This window comes from Pogoniulus pusillus, chromosome 30 (genome assembly GCF_015220805.1).
Source record: "Pogoniulus pusillus isolate bPogPus1 chromosome 30, bPogPus1.pri, whole genome shotgun sequence".
NCBI classification, from domain to species: domain Eukaryota; kingdom Metazoa; phylum Chordata; class Aves; order Piciformes; family Lybiidae; genus Pogoniulus; species Pogoniulus pusillus.
The window spans coordinates 2,809,357-2,832,125 of NC_087293.1; the positions used below are offsets into that span (position 1 = coordinate 2,809,357).

At 45.3% G+C, this 22,769-nt stretch overlaps 1 protein-coding gene across 4 annotated transcripts in view; it reads left to right on the forward strand.

The window, feature by feature from the left end:
* The first annotated feature begins 1,171 nt into the window (after positions 1 to 1,171).
* Positions 1,172 to 22,769, forward strand: part of LOC135188663 (septin-2) — a 51,831-nt gene continuing 30,233 nt past the window's right edge. For 3 of the 4 annotated variants that reach the window (XR_010307779.1, XM_064168230.1, XM_064168229.1), the window contains exons 1-7: positions 1,306 to 1,381; positions 8,423 to 8,474; positions 9,494 to 9,593; positions 11,532 to 11,618; positions 12,828 to 12,951; positions 20,030 to 20,164; positions 20,609 to 20,726. Coding sequence is in view for 3 of the 4 variants with exons in the window: in XM_064168230.1 (XP_064024300.1) it covers positions 8,448 to 8,474; positions 9,494 to 9,593; positions 11,532 to 11,618; positions 12,828 to 12,951; positions 20,030 to 20,164; positions 20,609 to 20,726 (591 nt within the window). In the remaining variant the exon portion in view is untranslated. Of the gene's footprint in view, positions 1,271 to 1,305; positions 1,382 to 8,422; positions 8,475 to 9,493; positions 9,594 to 11,531; positions 11,619 to 12,827; positions 12,952 to 20,029; positions 20,165 to 20,608; positions 20,727 to 22,769 lie in introns of those variants that run through there. The other variant, XM_064168231.1, reaches the window with a different exon arrangement.

The following is a 22,769-nucleotide window of genomic DNA, read 5'->3' on the forward strand; positions in this document are numbered from 1 at the left end:
AAAGAGGCTCCTATTACATACTGCCTTAGAATCAAACAGCATGGAGTTGTAAGCTAGATTTCCCCCTGGCTATCACATCTGCCATACCAAAAGATTCTCCACTGTGAGTAGGATCACTAAACTGCAGGTGGAGGCAATCTCCACGCTCAACGGTATTTGAGTAGGAAATAGGAATAGAACAATTTGAGAAGGGGATACATTAAATAGAGCCAGCCCTGACTGTGTTTCATTCTTGGAGGCTACTCGTGTGTGCTGCTCCACAGTGAGCCCGTTTGTCCAGACATGCGCGGTGCACTGTGACACGATGTCACAGCGGGGAAGAAACACAAACCGGTACTGTTTCAACATCATTAGCTGCTGCAGCACTGGCTGCCATGTCGTACAGGGGGAGTGCAGTGAGCCCTGGGAGGGCTGGCTCAGTCACATAAGCCTTCCTCCACGTGTGTTATTTTGGCAAGTCAAGCAGACTCCGTCTGTCTCTTCTCCCAGGCAACCAGCAACAGAACAAGGGGACACAGCCTCAGGTTGTGCTGGAGAAGGTATAGGCTGGAGGTTAGAAGAAGTTCTTCACATGAGTGATTGGCATTGGAATGGGCTGCCCAGGGAGGTGGCGGAGTCGCCGTCCCTGGAGGTGTTCAAGAAAAGCCTGGATGAGGCACTTAGTGCCATGGTCTGGTTGATTGGTTAGGGCTGGGTGCTAGGTTGGACTGGATGATGTTGGAGGTCTCTTCCAACCTGTCTGATTCTATGACTCTATGAAAAGATGCTCCATGTTTCGGGCAGGGCACTCAGGGCCAGCGCCAAGGACCAGCTTCAGATAAACCCTGGGCCCACCATCAGGCTGCAGGGTGGTGGCACCGCTCCCTTCGAGGGAACGGGGAGACGGCGAGCGTGAAGCGGTTTGGGAAACCGAGGAGCGGCTGCTTGGATCTGGGGAGGGGAGATGCTCGCCAATCCCGTCCTGTGTCAGGCCTGTCCCACTGGGACCACCAACTACGGGGTGGCTCGGGAGAAAAGCAGCCGCTACTGAGCCGCTCCCCTTCGCCATGGCCCGGTGCCGGAACCAGGCGTGAGCTCATGGATGCTGCGGCGCATCCCGCCACGTCCCCAGCTGCAGTCTCCATGGCAACGCCCCGCCGGCACTCCCGCCACTGGCGCTGAGGCAGGCGGGCGGGGCGGCAGAGACACTCTGCCTCTCCTCTCGCTCGTCCCGGAGCCGCGCCCCGCCGCTGGCCTGGGAAGCGGCCCAGACCATAGAGACGCGCTGAAGGTAGGCAGGCGCTCGCCGCGGTGGCGTGTGGGATGCGGGAGGGCTGGTCGGGAGGAGGGGGCGGATCGCGGCCTGTCAGCCAGGCACCGGCGGAAGCGGCCGCAGGCTCAGGTAAGCGCCGGGGGCTGGGCCGCCTCTGGCCGATGGGTGGGCACCGCCACCCCGGGCACTACTGCGTCTGGCCGCTGTCCGCGCCGTCTCGGTTCGGCCCTGCCCTGCCCTGCTCAGACTGCAGCCCCTCCTGGGCCGGTGGTAGGGGTTCGGGCCCGGCCCGGTTTCGAGCTCGCCAGCGGCGGTGTGTGCATCGTGCCCGGGCCCGGCGGCCTGCCTCTGGCCTCCCTCTGCTCGGAAACAGCATTTTGGAGCTGTAGTGTGAGGAGGGGAGAAGCGTACCGGGTCGGAAGCCCCCAGAGCCCGTAGTGGGGTGATGGAGTGCTGTAGGCACGCCTTTATGTGTTGGTAAACAAGGCATGCGTTAGAGCTGGCATGGGGAGGCCTCCCTGCTGCTGGGGTCTGCCCGGCAGGCGGTGGCCGGAGATGAGGGCCGAGGATGGGACAGGAAGTTCTGTCTCCGTGGGGCATTCCTCGAATGTTTTTAAAGTTGCCACACCAAGCGCGGCCAAGTGCTAGGGACCGAGGGATGCTGCAGCAGCAAGGCAGAGCTCTGGCAGTAGACAGAACAAGCGACTGACCTTTCTTTATTTGAAGGCTTAAATTGTTATTCACGTGCAGGCTAGAGACTTGATGGCATCGTGGGATCGGAATGGGCTACCCAGGGAGGTGGTGGAGTCGCCGTCCCTGGAGGTGTTCAGGAAAAGACTGGATGAGGCACTTAGTGCCGTGGTCTGGTTGATTGGACAGGGCTGGGTGCTAGGTTGGACTGGCTGAGCTTGGAGATCTCTTCCAACCTGGTTGATTCTGTGATTCTGCATAAGCACGGTCTAGAAGTGGTTTTAAATGCTCATTTATCAGTGTTTGCTGTGCATTGCCAGTATGTCCACAGTTCTAGTTCAGCCTCATGGATGTGAGGTAGAGCTGCCTGTGAGTGCCTGATGAGCGACCATGGCCAATATGTTTAGCTTTGGAATTTAAAAAATGTAGCCCTGTTTTTCGTGATGAGAGGTCTGGTTTAAAATATTTTTCTTTCTTATGCAGTAAGTCTGGGACAATACTGCCCAAAGCTGCTTGTGTAGGTAGTGTGCCACTAAAACTGATAATTAATGTGAATGGTAGTGTTGAATCTTAGAATCATAGAATCAACCAGGTTGGAAGAGACCTCCAAGATGATCCAGTCCAACCTATCCCCTCCTGTGTGCTTGTAAAGTGACTTTATCCATTGAAATAACAGCAAGAAAGGAGAGTGTCTAGAGCATTATGTTAACACTGAAACTGAACAAATAACATATATAGAATTAGCCCTTTAGATTTATGCATTGCTTTGTCTAGAGCTTTTTGCTTTAAGAACAGTGCTCGTATATATTCTTTCATACTCAATGAGTTGTGACTTCCTTTTGCTGTGTATATGCAGTGCTAGGTGACAGAAAAGATACACATCTTGATGCACAGTGGTGCTTTCCCAGTAATAATCTGTGTGATATGTCACTGGTTCATTATACAACATCAAAACAAAGTCTGTGAAGTTTATAAATACTGATTACTAATTAAAAGACAGAACAGTGGCATACACTTATCTTGGTCTGTCTGCAAGTGCCCTAGCTGGGTTGTTGCATTGCTGTATCTGGTTTAAGTGATGCAGTCCTTCTCCTGAATAAGAGTAACACAGAAATGTTTGGAATTGTTAGTCTGCAAGAAGGATTACTTCAGTTGGTAACATCTGTTTCTGCTGAGGAAAATGGAATCATCTGGGATTGTTAGTGTAGAGGAAGTGACATTGCTCACTGGCAGCTTCTGGGATGGGGTTTCCAACTACAGAGGTGAGGACTGGCTATGAACAAAGGATGATGTAGAGAACAGTTGTTTGGTAAAATTGAGTGACTCATACAATTTTGAGTTTTCTTCCTACCAGAAGAAGTGTTAACTGCTTAATGTTTAAATACCCCTGTATCCAGCTTGCAATACAGTGAACTTTCAATTTTCACATACCTTCCTTGTTTGTTTGTATGCAAGACACAACTGGAGAAGTTTTGATTTTTAAAAACGTTATGTTCTTCAGTACTTCTTGTGAGGAATCATAGAATCATAGAATCAACCAGGTTGGAAGAGACCTCCAAGATCATCCAGTCCAACCTAGCACCCAGCCCTATCCTGTCAACTAGACCATGGCACCAAGTGCCTCATCCAGGCTTTTCTTGAACACCTCCAGGGACGGTGCCTCCACCACCTCCCTGGGCAGCCCATTCCAATGGGAAATCACTCTCTCTGTGAAGAACTTCCTCCTAACATCCAGCCTAGACTTCCCCTGGCACAACTTGAGACTGTGTCCCCTTGTTCTGTTGCTGGTTACCTGGGAGAAGAGACCAACCCCCGCCTGGCTACAATGTCCCTTCAGGTAGTTGTACACAGCAATGAGGTCACCCCTGAGCCTCCTCTTCTCCAGGCTAAACAAGCTGAGGACAGGCTGAGGGAGCTGGGGTTCAGCTTGGAGAAGAGAAGGCTCCTGGGAAACCTAAGAGTGGCCTTCCAGTACCTGAAGGGGGCTACAGGCAGGCTGCAGAGGGGCTGTTACCAAAGATCTGCAGGGACAGGACGAGGGGCAATGGTTTGAAATTAGAGGAGAGCAGATTTAGATTGGATGTGAGAAACAAATTCTGCACCATGAGGGTGATGGAACACTGGGACAGGTTGCCCAGTTGAGACCTCATCCTTGGAGATACTCAAGATCGGGCTTGACAGAGCTCTGGGCAACCTGATCTAGTGGAGGATGCTCCTGCTGACTGCAGGGAGTTTGTACAAGATGACCTGTGCAGATCCCTTCCAACGCAAATCATTCTATGATTCTTGTAGTTGTTCTTGTGAGGAACCACAAGTATTGGTATTTTACTCACATATTCATGGATTTTCTCTGCTTTAAGTCTGAAAATGTGGCTTCATGTTGTTGAGATCATCTCCAGGACTTTACTGCTCTCCGTGGTTCTCTATTTGGTTATTAAGTATTTTAAAGGAAGTATTAGAGTTCTGGAATCACAGATGGAATGAAAGAGGCCTCATTTGCTAAACGCAGAGGGCTGCTCTGCTTGTAGAGATGGTTGTTAGGGTCAGTCTGAAGGGATTATTTCAAAATGGTGTTGATATCCTTATATGGAAACACTTTTTCTTTGTGCTAGTCCCTATTAAGAAGCTCCCAGTCTGCCTGTTCCTAGCAGTTTACTTCTCACATCCTGACAGGAACAAAGGAAATGACCCATTTTCCTTCCCCTCTCTTTCTCTTTCACTGGAATACTGTTCTTAGCAGAAGATGGTAGGATGGCACGTTCCAGGCTGCTGCATTTGTAGAGGAAGCAGCTGTAGCTGAATTCAGTGGTGATCCACACCCTTCAATTGCCAAACCGCACAGTGTTCAGGGGAGGAATTTGCTGGGATCTGAAATGGAACTCGGTTATCCACTGTTCAAAACCTGATTTAGACATTTCTATGCTGTAGCACAGTGTCCTTTCTTTTCTGCTAGACCTGCTAAATGGTTATTTACAAATAGTTTGACTGCTTTTTTCAGGTTAATGATGTTATATCTTATCTGCTCCGTTCTCTTTGACATAGTTTGTCTGTGCTGCTTTGCTTATCTCATAGTGACTGAAATTGGGCTTTGAAAATGTACAGAATACTGAACAGCTGTGACTTGCTCTGTTTTGCATTCCAATTTCCAGATGTGAGACTATCCAGAGTATTGTCAGACAGTCAGCTTCGGTTTATTTTAATGTTTGGCTCAGTTGTACACGGACTGATTTCAGCAGTCAGTGATTCGTAGTGTAGTCTGGTTCATGGACAAGTTATCACTTGTAGGTGGTGCTGAAAGTGCTGTGGTTATTTGGAGCTGTGAGAAGATGTATCAGAATGTTTTGCTAAAGTTACAGGGTAAAACCTTCAGGAAGGTGGCTTTGGTCATCGGGGGAAGTTGGTTAATGGAATAATTTTCTGGGGAACCTCATGAGGGCAGTATTATGAACAGCAAAATGTGCTGAGGCTGAGCACCTGAGGATTTGTCTGTACCTCAGTGCCTTACTTGGGTGTTGTAGAACAGCAGTTTTATGAGGGCTTTTTTTTTGGTTTGTTAGACTATTTGTATTTAACAAAATGCAGTGGGAAATAGCTTAACTGGATGCTGGTACACAGAAATTTAATCATGCACTGCACACAGGGTCTCACACAGACTGTCAGGGGTTGGAAGGGACCTTGAAAGATCATCTGGTCCAACCCCCCTGCCAGAGCAGGATCACCTAGGGCAGGTCACACAAGAACACATCGAGGCAGGTCTAGAATGTCTCCAGAGAAGGAGACTCTGGGCAGCCTGTGCCAGGGCTCTGTCACCCTCACAGTGAAAATGTTTTTCCTCACGTTCACGTGGAATTCTTCTGCTTCCATTGCCCCCTGCCCTATCATTGGACTGTCCTGAGCAGAGCCTGGCTCTGTTGTCCCAGCATTGCCTTGCACATCTTACCAACATGAATGATGTTGCCCCTCAGGCTCCTCTTCTCCAAGCTACAGAGACCCAGCACCCTCAGCCTGTCCTCATAAGGAAGATGTTCCCTTTAGCATCTGTGGCTCTGCACTGAACTCTATCAAGCAGTTCCATGAGGTCCTTCTTGAACTGAGGGGCCCAGGACTGGACATGCAGTCATGATGTGGTCAGAGCAGCTGATCCACAGCAACTTTTCAGTCAGACTAAGACACGAGGTGAATGTTTGTCCAGTAAGCTACAGGTTTGTAAGTTGTTTTTGGAATGACTTACTGTGAATTTGTCATTTTATGAGCTCTCAGGCTAATTTTGAAGCCGGATGTGTCACAATGAGTTGACAACAATTTTGGTTCTTCTGCTTTTTAGTCAAGTAGCTTGGGTAACACTGTGATGGATGTGACTATGTAGTCAGTTGAAAGCAGAAGTAATTAGAGAATTTGCCATACATATTTAAAGCAGAATTGTTCTCCCTTCTCACCTGTAACTATAGGCAGCTGCTTTGGGTGGCTTCTCATGCCACTGCAAGGAATAGGTCAGAAACTCTTACCTGCATTAGTACCCAAACTGGCAATTTGTGAACTTCCCTAAGCCTCTGAATGATGTTGCCAATTTCTACAGGCTAGGTGACCACAGAGGTTTCCAAACACAGAAGCAAGATGTGCACAGAGCAATGAGTTGCATCTGTCAGTGGGGCTGTGACCGTCTTTAAGGATCTGTGACACTAGATGGCTGAACACTGGAACGAGCCCTTGCATATTGGTCAAAGGAAAATAAGCTCTGCTTTTTTCAGACCCATTCTTAAGAGGTGTTTCCCAGTCTGTTTTGAGGAATGCTCAAGTAGAGGCTGTCAGAAAATGGTTAGGATCAGGATGTCTCTATTTTCCAGCAGTGGCTGTATTAGTCTTTCATTAGCAAGCAAACTAACTGAGTATGTGGATAAAAGTAGTTGGAGGAAAAAAACCCCAAACCTTTCCTGGCTTACAGGGTAGCTGGTGTCTAAACAGCTGCCAGGATTTGAAATGCCTGCTTCAGGACAAGTGAATGCCATATGAGCTGAGAACATGCTCTCTTTCAATGTCCCAAGCTCCACTTAAACTAACTTTGACTTTTCCTCTAGTCTGAAGCTTTAGTGTGTCCCTGCTAGGATTTGACTGTCAAACTGCTGGTGTCAGAAGCTGGCCTGTATCCTGCTAAAACAAGTCCTGCTACCCAACAGGAAAGCATTTCTCTCTGAACACACAGGTGCCTGCATAGGTCACTTCCCTGCTTTCCCAGGCCAAGAGCTGCATCATCAACAAACCAAGCTGTGAAGTGCTCCTGCCACTTCTGAGTTTCCTGTCAGTGCTCTATGGCCACACTAAATTAAAAGCCTCACTATTGCTGTGATAACTAATCTATAGCACAACTAACATCCTTGAGGAAAAAGATAAGGGCTTGCCAAAACCCAGCTGTTCTGGGTGTCTGAAACTAAAGAACAAGTCTTTTTAATAGTCCATTAGAGCAGAGTGAATTTTCATGTCCAGCCTGGGTTAGCCAGATGCTGAGTTCTGCAGTGTTTGGTGTGATGTTCACATTCAGTGATAGTACTTTGAAGTGACTGAAAATAATCATAAAATCATAGAATGATTTGGTTTGGAAAGGACCTCCAAAGGTCATCCAGTCCAATCCCTCTGCAACTAGCAGGGACATCCACCACTAGATGAGATTGCTCAATGTCTTGAGGTTCCTGACTTTGAATATTTCCAGTAATGGAGCCCCAGCTGTCCCAGCAGACAACCTGTTGCAGTGTTCCACCCCTCTCATGGTAAAGAACCTATTGCTAAAATTCAATCCAAATCTCCTCCCTCATTCCTAACCATTCCAAACAAGCCCTGGAGAGGCTGAGGGATCTGGGGTTGTTTAGCCTGGAGAAGAGCAGGCTCAGGGGTGATCTCGTTGCTGTCTACAACTACCTGAAGGGAGGTTGTAGCCAGGTGGGGGTCGGTTTCTTCTCCCAGGCAGCTAGCAACAGAGCAAGGGGACACAGTCTCAAGTCTTGCCAGGGGAGGTGTAGGCTGGATGTTAGAAGTTCTTCACAGAGGGAGTGATGAACATTGGAATGGGCTGCCCAGGGAGGTGGTGGAGTCGCCATCCCTGGAGGTGTTCAAGAAAAGCCTGGATGAGGCACTCGGTGCTGTGGTCTGGTTGACTGGCCAGGGCTGGATGCTAGGTTGGACTGGATGATCTTGGAGGTCTCTTCCAACCTAGTTGATTCTGTGATTGCCCCTCTTCCTATCACTGCAGGCCTTTGGAAACAGTCCCTCTGCAGCCTTCCTGTAGTTCCCTTTAAGCCGCTATTAAGTCTCCCGGGATCCTTCTTTCTCTAGGCTGAACCACCCCAGTTCCCTCAGGCTGTCCTTGTAGGAGAGTATGTGACACTTCATTCTAGTAGAATCAAATATTTTGTGCAATATAGAAGTTCAAAATTAATGCAAATGTAGTCTTTAAGTCAGCTAACATGTACTGTGGCTTTTATTTTCCAGTGTCTGAAACTTGGAGTGGCGAAACATGTCTCAGTCAGGCGAAAAAGTGAAGGTAAAGAGATGGCTGCACAGCCAAAATTTTGTTTAGAACCTGTCTGACTTCTGAAAAGAAACCTATTCACTTTGCTGAAGTGGTGGAATGGTGAAGAAATGAGACCTTGTTGCTTCTGATGTGTTCCTTGAACTGTTCAGTGGTAACAGAGCTTCCAGGTGATTTTAGTATCAGGCTTTTGGATGTTGGCCAAGCATTCAGTCTGTGCTTGGAATGCTGTCTTTACCTAGTGAAATGGCATTTGATAAACCTTCACTTCTAATGGTTTTGCCTACCTGGGTGAGTTTTAAAAGGGTTGTTAGCAAATAACTAACTGCCTTTCATGTGGTTTCCCCTGTATCCCCCCCCCCATCCCACTGGAAGTGTGGCACTGGATAAAAGGTGTTCTCATCCTAAACTCATCTATGCAGAATAGGTTTGGTTTCAGCTAGCTCATAGGTCCCTAAATAAAATCTGATGTTCTTGTTTAGGCTTCTACTAAGTTTTCAGTCAGCTGATAAGAGATAGTGAAGCAAACTGCCTTTTTGTAGCCCAAATCTCTTTGATAAGTTTTTCAGGCACATTTCTTTTTCCTGCTTTTGTGTTAAAAGTCAAACATTGTGAAGATAGGTGAAAAACTTAACAAGCAGAAGACAGATCTCTGTGTGGTTGCTCCTTGGTAATCTTTCTCTGCACATGAGCTGATGCATTATTTTTGTAGAAAGCAGCAGCAGATTCCAAAGTTTGAACAGTTTTTACAGTTTAAGACTAACAGTACTGTGTCCTTGCAGGTTTGCAGGTTTTTGAGTTGAAACTTTTGTGTAGCTCAAGGTTACTTCAGAGATTTCTATTTATATCAGACTATTGGTGAATGACCTGTTTCAAGGTCTGCCTCTCTACAGCAGCAACACATAGGTTCATTATTTTTCCATGTGCTTTGTATACTTCTGTACTTCATTGTATAGGATCAACTGAACTCTGCTTCAACTTTTTAGGGGGAAGGAGATCTCATTTATACTCAACTTTTGTTTTCTTGTCAGTTTTCCGACTCAGCAGGCTATGTGGGGTTCGCCAATCTGCCCAACCAGGTTCACAGGAAATCTGTGAAGAAAGGCTTTGAGTTCACATTGATGGTGGTTGGTAAGTGATTTGTTTAAGTATTTTTCAGTGTTAAACAACAGCAAAACGATTTCTTTCACATAGGCATACAAGTCTTCCTATTTAGCAAGGGACTGTTAATTATAGAGTGTTCCAAGATCTTTCTTTTAAATCTCTTACTATTTTTTTATGTTTGGTGGGAGGGAGTATTTGGAGTGCTTAAAGATGGTGACTTTGAGCCAGCAAGACATTCTTGTATTCCTGACTCATCATCAGGTGGAAGAGATAGTTGCTTAATCTTTCCTTGGCTCCCATTTCCCCACTGAAGGCATGAGTGCACATGGTGAATATCTTGCTGTTGAAATGGTGCTGCTATTCTTGTGTTTTCTGCTGTTCTGTACTGACTCACACTGATGTTTTATCACTAAACTTAATTTATCTCTTCTGTGAATAAAGACCTTTGATGGAAGGTCCTCTAGGCACAAAGCTTTTTTCAGTGACATGTTGAATTATGCTTGCATTGAATCAATTTGATGTTATTACAAGTGCAAAAGGAGTCCACAGCACTATCACTTTTTTGAGTAGTTACCTTGGAATGATGTGCTATTGAAAAATGAAAATGAGAAGAGATGCATAACCCTGCCTTCTTATCTCTGTGCTTTGTAGTACCAGTTGGGATTATCTGGTGACAGACTGTTCAGCAGAGTCTGTAAAATAGATAGGTAATTTGTGATGGGTTTAGCATCTCTTAGTTCATGTAGTTTTTAATGATAAATACAGATAACTTCATCATCTCTAAGACTGGGATAGTAGCATCTAATGTGACCAAATCTTCTAAACAGATTCCTTGGCATAGGAAAAAAGTGACTTTTTGAAATTCAGGTTTTGTGACTGCATTTGTTACATTATTAGAATCATAAATCATTTGGGTTGGAAAATACCTTTAAGATCACTGAGTCCAACAGTAACCCAGCTACTGGAACCACTACGCTCTATCCTGAAGCACCACATATTCAGCTTCTTGAACATCTCCAGGGATAGTGACTCCACCACCTCCTTGGGCAGCCTGTTCCAACCCCTCACCACTCTCAGTAAAGAAGTTTTTTCCTAATGTCCAATCTAAACCTCCCCTGGCACAACTTAAACCCATTTCCTCCCATCCTGTCACTGGGTGCTTGGAAGAAGAGACCAACACCAGCCGCACTGCAACCTGCTTTTAGGCAGTTGTAGAGAGCAGTGAGATCTCCCTTAGCCTTCTCTTCTCCAGACTAAACAACCCCAGCTCCCTCAGCCACTCCTTGTGTGATGCCCTCCAAACCCCTTACCAGCCTCGTTGCTGTTCTCTAGACACACTCTGGTGCCTCAATGTCTTTCCTATCCTGTGATGTAGGACAGCATTGATATGAACTTCAGTTCATACAAACTGGAATTGTGGAACTTCTTAGGCAAATTTAGAATAATTTTCTTAATGATTTTCTGTTCCATGTTTCATGAGATGTGTCCTAACTGTAAGGGTGCAAAGCACAACTGTTAGTTTGGGATGCCTTTATTAATTCTCCTTCCTAACAGTGGCAGGTTCAGTTTCTGCTTTAGGAAAACTTTCAGCAGGAATGTTAAAGCTCCTGGTTTTGTAAGTTCAAGCAAACAAACAACAGCATTTATTTCCCTGAAGTAACCTAACTATCTCTAGATCTGTAGTCGAATTGCTGTGTGACCTTTCAGCTTTTATTGTGAGATCTGTTAGAGTAGACTTAGCATTTTCATGCACCATTTATAAAAACACTGGAGGCTTGTTTTTCCTGTGGGTTTTAAGTTGCTTAGCTGAACCTTTGATGTTTTTTATCTCAAAAACTAGGGTGGATCCTGGTGAACAAATTATTTTTCCTCCGTAGTGTGGGCTTGAGAAAAGAGGAGATGCTTTAAAGGCCTGGAGTAAAAGGGTGTATGTGCTTAATAACATGAATGATTTGTTTTTTATAGGTGAATCTGGCTTGGGAAAATCCACATTAATTAACAGTTTGTTCTTGACTGATCTTTATCCAGAACGTTATATTCCTGGAGCTGCAGGTATATGCTTTTGCACTTTCTCTGTGAAATTTTAATGTCCTTCCAGTTGCTCAGTTCTGATAACTTCACCTCTGAGACCCTTTGTTCAATTCATGCTGCCTAGATGCATTTTAGTTTTCCTATTTATTTTTTAATTTACATTTCCTTTCAAAGACTCAGGTTTTTTTTTGCTCATTCATATATTGTTATTAAAAACTAACCTCCCAAACCTGTTAGTTTGGCTTAGTTTAGTTTGATATAGTTTAGATCAGTATATGGACCTTAGTCCATATAACCAAACATAGTTTTTCTCCAATCTCTATTTCCTCTGATATGTTTTTTCCTGTAAGGACTTAAATTATGTTTAGAGGTGCAAATACTTATTAGTTTCATAGAATCTTAGAATGGCCTAGGTTGGAAAGGAACCTACTCCAACCTTCCTACCAGACGCAGGGACACTTCTCAACGAGACTCAGCTGCTCAAGACCTCATCCAACGTGGCCTTGAACACCCCCAGGAGGAGGCATCTACAACCTCCATGTGCAACCTATTCCAGAGTCTCACCACCCTCATACTGAAGAACTTCCTGAGATCCAGTCTAACCCTACTCTCCCTCAGCCTTCAGACCGTACCCTCTTGTGCTAGACACCCTTATGAAAAGTCCCTCTGCAGCCTTCCTGTAGGATCCCTTCAAGTGTGGGAAAGCAGCTCTAGGGTCCCCCTGGAGTCTTCTTCAAGATGAGCAATCCCTCATAACAGAGGTGTTCCAGCCCTTGGATCATCTTTGTGTTCCTCCCACAGCTCTGTGTCCTTCTCATGTTGGGGACACCAGAACTGGATGCATGTTCAAGGTGGAGTCTCAGCAGAGCAGAATAAAGGGGTAATATCCCCTCCCTTGCCCTGCTGGTCACACTCCTTGATGCAACCCAGGACACGATTTGCCTTCTGAGCTGCATGAGCATGTGACTGGCTCCTCTTGAACTTCAACTCAATCAGTCCATTCAGCAATCAGTACACCAAACAGTCAATACTCAAGGCATTGCTTATGGTTTGCTTACAGAAATGTGGTGTTCACTTTTCACTGGCTGGCTTCGGTCTGAGCTCTGAAATATTCAATGTCATGTTGGTTACAATTCATTTTATAGTGCAGTTCCTGCTCTGTTGCTCTGCCTTTCAGGGGCTTCTGCAGCAACTGATAAATGTAATGACAATGAGAATGTTTTATTTTAGAGAAAATAGAGAGGACTGTTCAGATCGAAGCTTCCACAGTAGAGATTGAGGAGCGAGGAGTGAAACTGCGTCTAACGGTCGTCGACACACCGGGATATGGAGATGCCATTAACAGCCAGGACTGGTATGTGTGTAAATGCTTTGCTTGATAGTTTCTGTCTTAAACACTGCTCTGGTGTCTGTCTCTGAAGTGATTCAGCTGGTGATCTCTGGGTAACTTTGATGCACTACAAGGAAGCAACATATTCATTATGCTTAACATCAACGGAGTGGGTTTTTTCAGTTCACGGTAGAGGATTTTTTCTGAGTCCTTGCAGCTAAACACCCATTTTGGGTGCTCACCTTCCTATCATCAGTGACATTTAGTTTAGGTGAGCTTTCAAAGCAAGGTTTCCGTTATAACCATTGCTGCCTAAACTGTGTGTCTCTAGCAAAACTGTGCTGCTTTGTGTAACTTCCTGCTTCAATTTTCTAACCACTTTTTAATGGTTTTAGGTTTCATTAGTGGCCTCCAGGCTGTCTGTCATTCTCCCCCCAGATTAATGGGCTTCTTCTTCAGTAAGCTCATCTGTGACAACTGCAAACAATTTTTCATCTCCATAGCTGCTCTGATAGAATTGTATCATAGAATCCTAGAATGGCATAAGTTGGAAGGGACCTTAGAGATCATCTACTCCAACCTCCCTGCCATGGGCAGAGGCACTTCTGAACTAGATGCAGCTGATCAAGGCCTCATCTAACCTGGCTTTGAACACCCTCAGGGAGGAAGCACCTGCAACATCCCTGGGCAACCTATTGCAGAGTCTCAGCATCCTCATGCAGAAGAAATTCTTTCTGAGATCCAGTCTAAACTTAGTCTCCCTTGTCCTATTGCTAGGCATCCTTCTGAGGAGGTGAATATCTGATAAAGTGAACCCCTGTGATGTTGACAGAATCTTTTGTGATCTTTTCTTGACATGGCCTGGAGCATTCTGAAGAACATTGCTATCAGACATGATTTTTCTCTTCTTTCTCTGGTGCTCAGTAGAAACACAGGCAGAGAAGTTTTATGATCTATTAAATGAAAGTTTGAAAGTGAAGCTGTAGTGGAATTTTTATTTTCCTCCCACTTTCCCTATTTTATGAAGTTAAAAATAGTTGAACTTCTAGACTTAACAGTAAGGCATCTTTCTGGACTGCAACAGGGTCTTGCTTATTTTGTGCACTGTTGTACCAGAGCTTCCTTCCTCTGGAGCTGAGAGCTGTGCAGCCTGTCTATTGTCTTACGTAGAGCTCTTCCTGTTGATTGTGTTCTAAGGCCCTTTGTTTATTCTCTTAAGATGTTTCTTAGAGACTTCTGTGCTCAGATTTTTCCCCTTTCTTTCTGAAGGCTTGCTGCACAGTCATTCCACGATGATTCAGACCCAGTAGAACAATTTACTGGTTTATTCATCTTCTGTGAGAAATCTTAATCATCCAAATACATTACTGGAACAAACAGTGCTTACTAACTACACAATGAAAAGGTGCACTTAATTTTGCCCCACTCTAGTCCCATTTTCTTATGTCACACAAAAAGCCTTTGAGCTGTGGTGAGTGCAGTTTTGACTAAGACTGTCAGCCTTCACAGGATGTAGTAGGGACTTGGATGGATGGACTCTTTGTTCCTAACTGCAGGCAAGATGAATGCAGTACAGTTACCTTCCTTCCTTGTTTGCGCAGAGGAAGCAGTAAGTTTGTGTTTTCAAACTTCTCTGTTTTCAGGAGCATCTGCTGCAAGTGTGGTTAACCAGTAGATGGGGCTGGTCTTGGTCCAAGTTTTATGAAGCACTGTTTTTGGGGAAAGATGCAATTCGTGCAGCCTACCTGGCTTTCTGAGCTAGGAGTTCTACTGTGCTTATTTTTGAATAGAGCTAAATCAAACTGGTACCATGGCTCCAGGAAGCAGCAGTTGCTGATCTTGCTCCAAACATCTTTCTCCTGAGTAGGCTTCTCAACAGCTTTTGACTTGATGAAGGAGTTTGACTTTCAAGAAGAGGAATTGGAGCCAGTTTTATGTATTTTCTGTCAAAGAGAAAGTGCTAGCAAGGATTGTTTGTTGTCAGGAGGCTGTCCAGTTAACCATAATGATAACCTTTTAGATTCTATGAGAAGCTCCAGTGCTAGCTGGAGTTCTGTGTTCTAGGATCAAACTACACCTAGGAATGCTCTTGGCATCAGCTTAGCTGTGTGTTTGGAGAATGGCAGAAGTTCTGGTGGGGTGGTTGAATGTGGTGGTTTAGGTGTTACCCACCCCCCCACACACTTTGGAAATCACCCAGACTAGACTCAGCCAGCTCTGGAAATTTGAATGAAGCTTCTATTTACAGCTTAGCTCAATACACAAGCAGATAGTTACAGTTATAGACAGAAATATACAAGGTAAAAGGTAATACAGAAACACAGCAGCCCTCCCAGAAACCTGAGTCCTCAGGAGGGGCTCCCAACCACCCTTCCACCTTCTCCCACCCCTCTCAACCTTACCCCAGTCCCAAGGAAGAATGGAGGTTCAGCCAGGGGGTTAGGAAGCAAAGTGGATTAATCAGAGAGGTGACAGAGAGGCTAGAGAGAAAAAAATGCAGCTCAGAGCTCCCAGGCAGAAGAAGAAGAAGTGCCTCATCTATATTTGGATTCTTGTTCTTATACCTCTCAGCAAGCCTATGAGTGAAGTAGACATCACCCTGTTTCCCTTTCACAGCCTGTAATCTAGTTCTGCTCACCAAAACATTCTAGCTAGCTTCAAACTAGCACATTAAAGCATAGAATGGCTTCCTAGGGACACTGGGTAATGATGTGGTGAACTACTGGAACAGGTTGCCCAGGGATATGTTTCCTGCCCCTGGAGACATTCAAGGTCAGACTTGGTGTGGCTTGGGGCAGCCTGATTTATAATCATAGAATCAGTCGGAGTTGGAAGGGACCACAAGGATCATCTAGTTCCAACCCCCTGCCATGAGCAGGGACACCCTACCCTAGATCAGGCTGGTCAGAGCTTCTTCCAGCCTGGCCTTAAACACCTCCAGGGATGAGGCTTCAACCACCTTCCTGGGCAACCCATTCCAGGCTCTCACCACTCTCATGGTGAAGAACTTCCTCCTCACGTCCAGTTTGAATCTCCCCACCTCCAGCTTTGCTCCATTCCCCTCCAGTCCTGTCACTACCCAGCTTTTTTGTAGGCCCCCTTCAGATACTGGAAGGCCACAATAAGGTCACCTTGGAGCCTCCTCCAGCCTGAACAACCCCAACTCTTTCCGTCTGTCCTCATAGCGGAGGTACTGCAGGCCTCTGGTCATCCTTGTGGCCCTTCTCTGGACATGCTCCAGCATGTCCACATCCCTCTTGTAGTAGTGGCTCCATAACTGGACAGTACTCCAGGTGTGGTCTCACCAGAGTGGAGTAGAGGGCGAGAATCACCTCCCCCTTAGTTGGAGATGTCCCTTCTGATGGAAGGGAGAGTTGGACAAGATGTCCTGCCAGGGTCCCTTCCAACCCAATGCAGTCAGTGAATCTGTGACATTGGGATCACGAGAGAAGTGTGTTCTTAGGCAGCCTTTACCCAGGTAAAAGAAAGGATCTATGGAGAAATGAGAAAGAAGTTCGCTTTGTGCACAGTTTGGGAGACCAATGTGGCATCAAAGGGGTGGTTAGCAAAACCAGTACAGATTAACTTGATGTTGCTGATCATCAGCTTCATTTTGCTTTGGCTGCAGTGTCTCAGGTCATTCTTTGATGACAACTTTCTGTTTGCTGCTTTCTTTTATTTGCTTATGTTAATCATAGAACCATAGAATCAACCAGGTTGGAAGAGACCTCCAAGATCATCCAGTCCAACCTAGCACCCAGCCCTATCCAATCAACTAGACCATGGCACCAAGTGCCTCATCCAGTCTTTTCTTGAAGACCCCCAGGGACAGTGCCTCCACCACCTCCCTGGGCAGCCCATTCCAATGCCAATCACTCTCTCTGTGAAGAACTTCTTCCTAATATCCAGCCTATACCTACCCCAGCACAACTTGAGACTGTGTCCCCTTGTTCTATTGCTGGTTGCCTGGGAGAAGAGGCCACCCCCCACCTGGCTACAATGTCCCTTCAGGTAGTTGTAGACAGTAATAAGATCACCCCTGAGCCTCCTCTTCTCCAGGCTAAACAGGCCCAGCTCCCTCAACCTCTCCTCATAGGGTTTGTGCTCCAGGCTCCTCACCAGCTTTGTTGCCCTTCTCTGGACATGTTCCAGCACCTCAACATCTTTCTTGAATTGAGGGGCCCAGAACTGGACACAGTACTCAAGGTGTGGTCTGACCAGTGCTGAGTACAAGGGAAGAATAACCTCCCTTGTCCTACTGGCCACACTGTTCCTGATGCAGGCCAGGATGCCATTGGCTCTCTTGGCCACCTGGGCACACTGCTGGCTCATCTTCAGCTTACTGTCTATCAGTACCCCCAGGTCCCTTTCCTCCTGGCTGCTCTCCAGCTACTCAGTCCCCAGCCTGTAGTGCTGCTTGGGGTTGTCGTGGCCAAAGTGCAGAACCCTACACTTGGCCTTGTTCAATCTCATCCCATTGGCCTCTGCCCACCCATCCAGCCTGTCCAGATCCCTCTGCAGGGCTCTCCTACCTTAAGCTGCATTTTGTGGATTTTGGCAGCCTGGTAACACTGTTCATTTTCCCCCCAGTTGCTCAGATGCAAAGGTTGTGTTGTTTGCTGTTAAAATACAGGATATCTCCTAAGTCATGATAGCACAGTGGTATAAGCCAGGTGTTTCCCGGAAGCCAGGAGGTACAGGACACTAATGCTGTATTTACAGGGGAAATTATAGCTGCTAGAAGTAGGAAACTGCATGTAAACTAATTAAATTGCCAGGGAAATGTGTGATAGTTGCTTTCCCATTGTTTGTGCTTGGTTTGTGTCTTAATATTTGTACGTCTTCAGTCTCATTACCTTTCACCAGCTGAGAGTATTTAAGATCTGGAGGAAGATAAACCATGCTGTTCTTTTCCACCATCCTGTCCTTTTCACAGTATCACAGTCTCACAGTATCATCAGGGTTGGAAGAGACCTCACAGATCATCAAGTCCAACCCTTTACCACAGAGCTCAAGGCCAGACCATGGCACCAAGTGCCATGTCCAGTCCTGCCTTGAACAGCTCCAGGGACGGCGACTCCACCACCTCCCCGGGCAGCCCATTCCAGTGTCCAATGACTCTCTCAGGGAAGAACTTTCTCCTCACCTCCAGCCTAAATCTCCCCTGGTGCAGCCTGAGGCTGTGTCCTCTCGTTCTGGCGCTGGCCACCTGAGAGAAGAGAGCAACCTCCTCCTGGCCACAACCTCCATTCTCAGGTAGTTGTAGACAGCAATAAGGTCACCCCTGAGCCTCCTCTTCTCCAGGCTGCTGCACACCCCCAGCTCCCTCAGCCTCTCCTCGTAGGGCTGTGCTCAAGGCCTCTCCCCAGCCTCGTCGCCCTTCTCTGGACATGCTCAAGCATCTCAATGTCCCTCCTAAACTGGGGGGCCCAGAACTGAACACAGTCCTCAAGGTGTGGTCTAACCAGTGCAGAGTACAGGGGCAGAATGACCTCCCTGCTCCTGCTGACCACACCATTCCTGATGCAGGCCAGGATGCCACTGGCTGTCTTGGCCACCTGGGCACACTGCTGGCTCATGTTCAGGCGAGTATCAATCAGCACCCCCAGATCCCTCTCTGTCTGGCTGCTCTCCAGCCACTCCGACCCTAGCTTGTATCTCTGCATGGGGTTGTTGTAGCCAAAGTGCAGCACCCTGCACTTGGAGCTATTGAACCCCATCCCATTGGACTCTGCCCATCTTTTCCACCATCCTGTCCTTTTCCACCACACTGTCCTTTTCCAGCAGGTATTAAAGTGCTGCTTCTTAAATACTTGAGCAGCCCTAAGGCCAAGCCTCAATAAACCTCATGTTTTGCTGTTCATATTCTTTAATATGCCTTGGAATGGTGCAAATCTTGCAAAGATATCAATGTGTATAAATAGTCTACTATGAAATTTTTCCTCATAGGTACAAAAACTTACTCAGCTTTTGAAAATGAAATTCCTTTCAGGATCTCTCCCATCATTTTTGTTGCTGAATTTCATTGTCTTCATTTCAGCCACGCAGCCCAGGGTTGAACTTCATTGCCTGTCACTGCATTTGCCACCATTCTGTGTGTTCATTTTCCAGATTATTAACCTTTTTGGTGCTCTCATTTCTGTTTCCTCCTTAAATTTGTCAGATTTGCACTTTCCCAATAACAGAAACAATATTTTTTTCAGATGAAGCTTCCTGCTCAGTTTTTCCCTCAAGTAGTTTAAGATCTGTCCATGACACACAATCTGCCTCATGTTATCTTTATCAATGTGTTTATTTCCCTTCCCCTGCAGTACTTAATATAAAAGGACACTTTATATTCATGTCATTTGCAGGTGTCTATATGCTCTGGAATATTTTAAACCAATCTTCTTAGTTGAAGTTTTCTTCTTCTCTCTCATCAGTGCTCTTTGTATCTGATTATGTGATCAAATTTTGTGTCTTTTCTTGGGAGGACATTTTGAAAATTGCCTTGAACTATGTAGGAAGTATTTTTCTTTGCCAACAGAAAAGGATTCTGTAAGGTAACAAAAATAGCTTGATAAATCATGTGATGCTTTAGTGCATGACTTGCAAATGTATTTGTGCTTAATTCAAACAGACTGGAAGACCAGAATTTTCAGAGGTAACTATGGAAACCTAGCCCCAGGGTCAGGGTTGTAAATCAAGAGGATATCCGGGATATGTCACTTGTCAGCTGGCTTAAAAACAAATCCTTGCCCCCTACTCCCAGAAAAAAAAGGCAGAAAAATCCTCAATCTTCTGTTCCTGTCTGTGATGTCTTGACACTGAATGTTATTTTTCCAAGCTTGCACTTGAACTTTTTATCCAGTGGATGGAGTAACACTTGAAATTAGCTTTAAGCATAAATAGATACTTGGTGGTTGCTATGAACATATCTTTTTGCATTATCAAAATGCTTTTCCTCAGTAGCAGACACAATGCTAGGAAGTGAAATTCTTTGTAGCAGAAGTGTTCTTAAGTGTGATTCTCTTCCTTCTGATCTTATGTTTTCATAATTCTTTTAAAATGATTTTAAAGCTAATCTAAGATGCTTCTCTTTCTTCCCTGCCCCATACCATAGCTTCAAAACTATTATCCAGTACATTGACAACCAGTTTGAAAGGTACCTTCATGATGAAAGTGGCCTGAACAGACGTCACATTATAGACAACAGAGTCCATTGCTGCTTTTACTTCATCTCTCCCTTTGGGCATGGGTAAGGAAATTTCTTGAGCTCTCATGTTTTAGGTTGCTGTATCCTGTTCATTCATTACTTGAACTGGAAACTTTAATGCTAATTGAGTTCCTTCTCACACTGTCAGCCAATGCAATTAAACTGGACTTTGGGAGTTAATGCTCTCTAATTTGTCTCCGTTTTGGCATCTAATACTGTTTTGAAGCAGTCAGTATGATGTTGTTTATCACTCAGAGACATAACAGCTTGTAATTTTTCTAGAGTGACAGTTTTAATTGCAGTTCAGCCTTTACACAACCAAACTGCTGAGCAAGTGCTCCGAGTTCTTATATTCTGGAAATATGGTTCATGCAGGTATTTGAACTAAATTATTTGTAATGCTTTGGTCTGCTTAAAAAAATGTTTGTTTTCTTTTTTTCTCTTCTTCCTTGTCCCTCCTTCCTTCTTTTTTCTGCTTGTTGGCAGGCTGAAACCTTTAGATGTAGAATTCATGAAGGCTCTGCATGGAAAAGTCAACATTGTCCCTGTGATTGCCAAGGCTGACACACTGACGCTGAAGGAGAGAGAGAGGCTGAAGAGAAGAGTAGGTCTAATGCTTGATCATGAGAACAGTGCAACCCATACAATGTTAAAGCCAAATACAAAGTAAATCCTAACTGAAGAGGGGCCAAAGGCCTAATATTCAGGATTTGTGAAGTGGGTAATCTTCAGGGAAATCAAATGTGCTTTACCAGTTACACTGCTGGCCATTCTTAACTTCATCTGTTTTAGCAAGCAGGGCAGCCCTGTAGAGCAGGTGTTGATAAAAAGGATTTGTAAGGAGGGCTCAAATCAGCCTGAAAGCAGGTAGTGCAGATGTAAATCAGACTAGCTCTCATGTGGTCTACTCTTCTAAATGCCTATTAGTGGTGGAGAGTGCATTAGATGTGTTCTGAGAGTGTATCTTTAGGTTTGGCTTCACCCCAAGGGGGCTGGAACATCTGTGATACAAGGACAGGCTGAGGGAGCTGGGGTTGTTCAGCCTGGAGAAAAGACTCTGGGGAGATCTAAGAGCAACCTTCCAGTACCTGAAGGGAGCCTACAAGAAGGCTGCAGAAGAACTGTTTCCAAGGCCTGTAGAGATAGGACAAAGAGCAATGGTTTAAAATTAGAGAAGAGCAGATTTAGGTTGGATGTTAGCAACAAGTTCTGCACAATGAGGGTGATGGAGCACTGGTACAGGTTACTTAGGTAGGTAGTTGAGGTCCTATCCCTGGAGATACTCAAGGTGAGGCTCAAAAGGCTCTGAGCAACGTGATCTAGTGGAGGATGTCCTTGCTGATTGCAGGGAGATTGGATTAGATGACCTTTGGAGGTCCCTTCCAACATAGTCTATTCTATGATTCTATCTTCACTTCTGTGTGTTAACACCAGATTTTCACTGAGACATGGCAGTAGTGCATCCAAACTCATGTCCCAGTGTGAATTGTGGATTGCCTGCTTTGCAGCACAGCATTTATGATGCATGCTTATTGTGGAAGAGGGAGAAGAATCCCAGTTTACATAGCCTGTGATGAAGAGATTAGTTTAAAGGCAGCCTCTCTTGACCATATCTGGTTCTTTCTAGTTTGAGCAGAATTACCTTCAATTAACTGATCTTTAAGACTGCTCTTGACTTAAATGTATGGGCAGCACGTTTATGCCATGGCTAAATATAACAAGATGAGTGCACTTCTGCTGCAGTCGAAGGGAGTGGTTAGGAAACAGGTAAACAAGGGATTATTTTTGTCCTGCTGGCGAAGGTCACCATACAATCTGAGTTTATACTAAGACAAATGTATCATGTGGTTCCAAAGCTTTGAAAGTCTACCTACTGTATATTGTTCTAGCTCAAAGCATCTTGGCTGACAGAGTCTCTAATCAAGAGCAAGAATCAAAGTCCTGCTTTGCTGACGCAGCTTGAAGTCTTTTTTTTCTTTCAGATGTTTCTGACATTTGGCCATCAATCCAAAGTCAGATGTTTTTGTTTCACTTCTTTGGACTAAGCAGCAAGTGTGTGGAGCTTGTGAAGGAAACCCAGCTTGGAGTAATTCCTGTTTGATCTTTCTGGAATTCAAAGTTATCTTTCAAAACTCTTGAGTGGGAAGAAGTGCAAGGCAGTTTCACAAGCTGTGCCGTGCAAGGCTGCTAAGGAAACCTGCTCAAAAGTATGACTTCATGAGAGGAGAACTAATATTTTGACCTTTTTTTTTTTATTTCCCCTGGGAAGGCTAATCTTTAGGAACACAGAATCCTCTGAGGCAAATAAAAATTGGATTTGAAGAAGCAAAATGCTGTTTCATTGTTAGGACCATAAAACACAGTTTGTTTTTATTGGATTCCTTTTCCTTTCAGGAAAGCACTAGGTTTAACAGCTGTAATATATTATTCTAGCACCCCTTGTTGCTGGCTTTCCCGTTATTGTTTCACTTGCATTTTATCTGGAAGATCTCAGCCAGGTTCAATGTGGCTTCTGGTTTCATGCAGCTACTTAAAGGCATCGCGCTGCAGCGCTGCCCCACCTAGTCCAGCTGTGCATCTTCTGTTGTCATCAGGTCACAATGTAGTGATCTTCCATTCTGCTAAAACAGCAACCACGTGCTTCAGT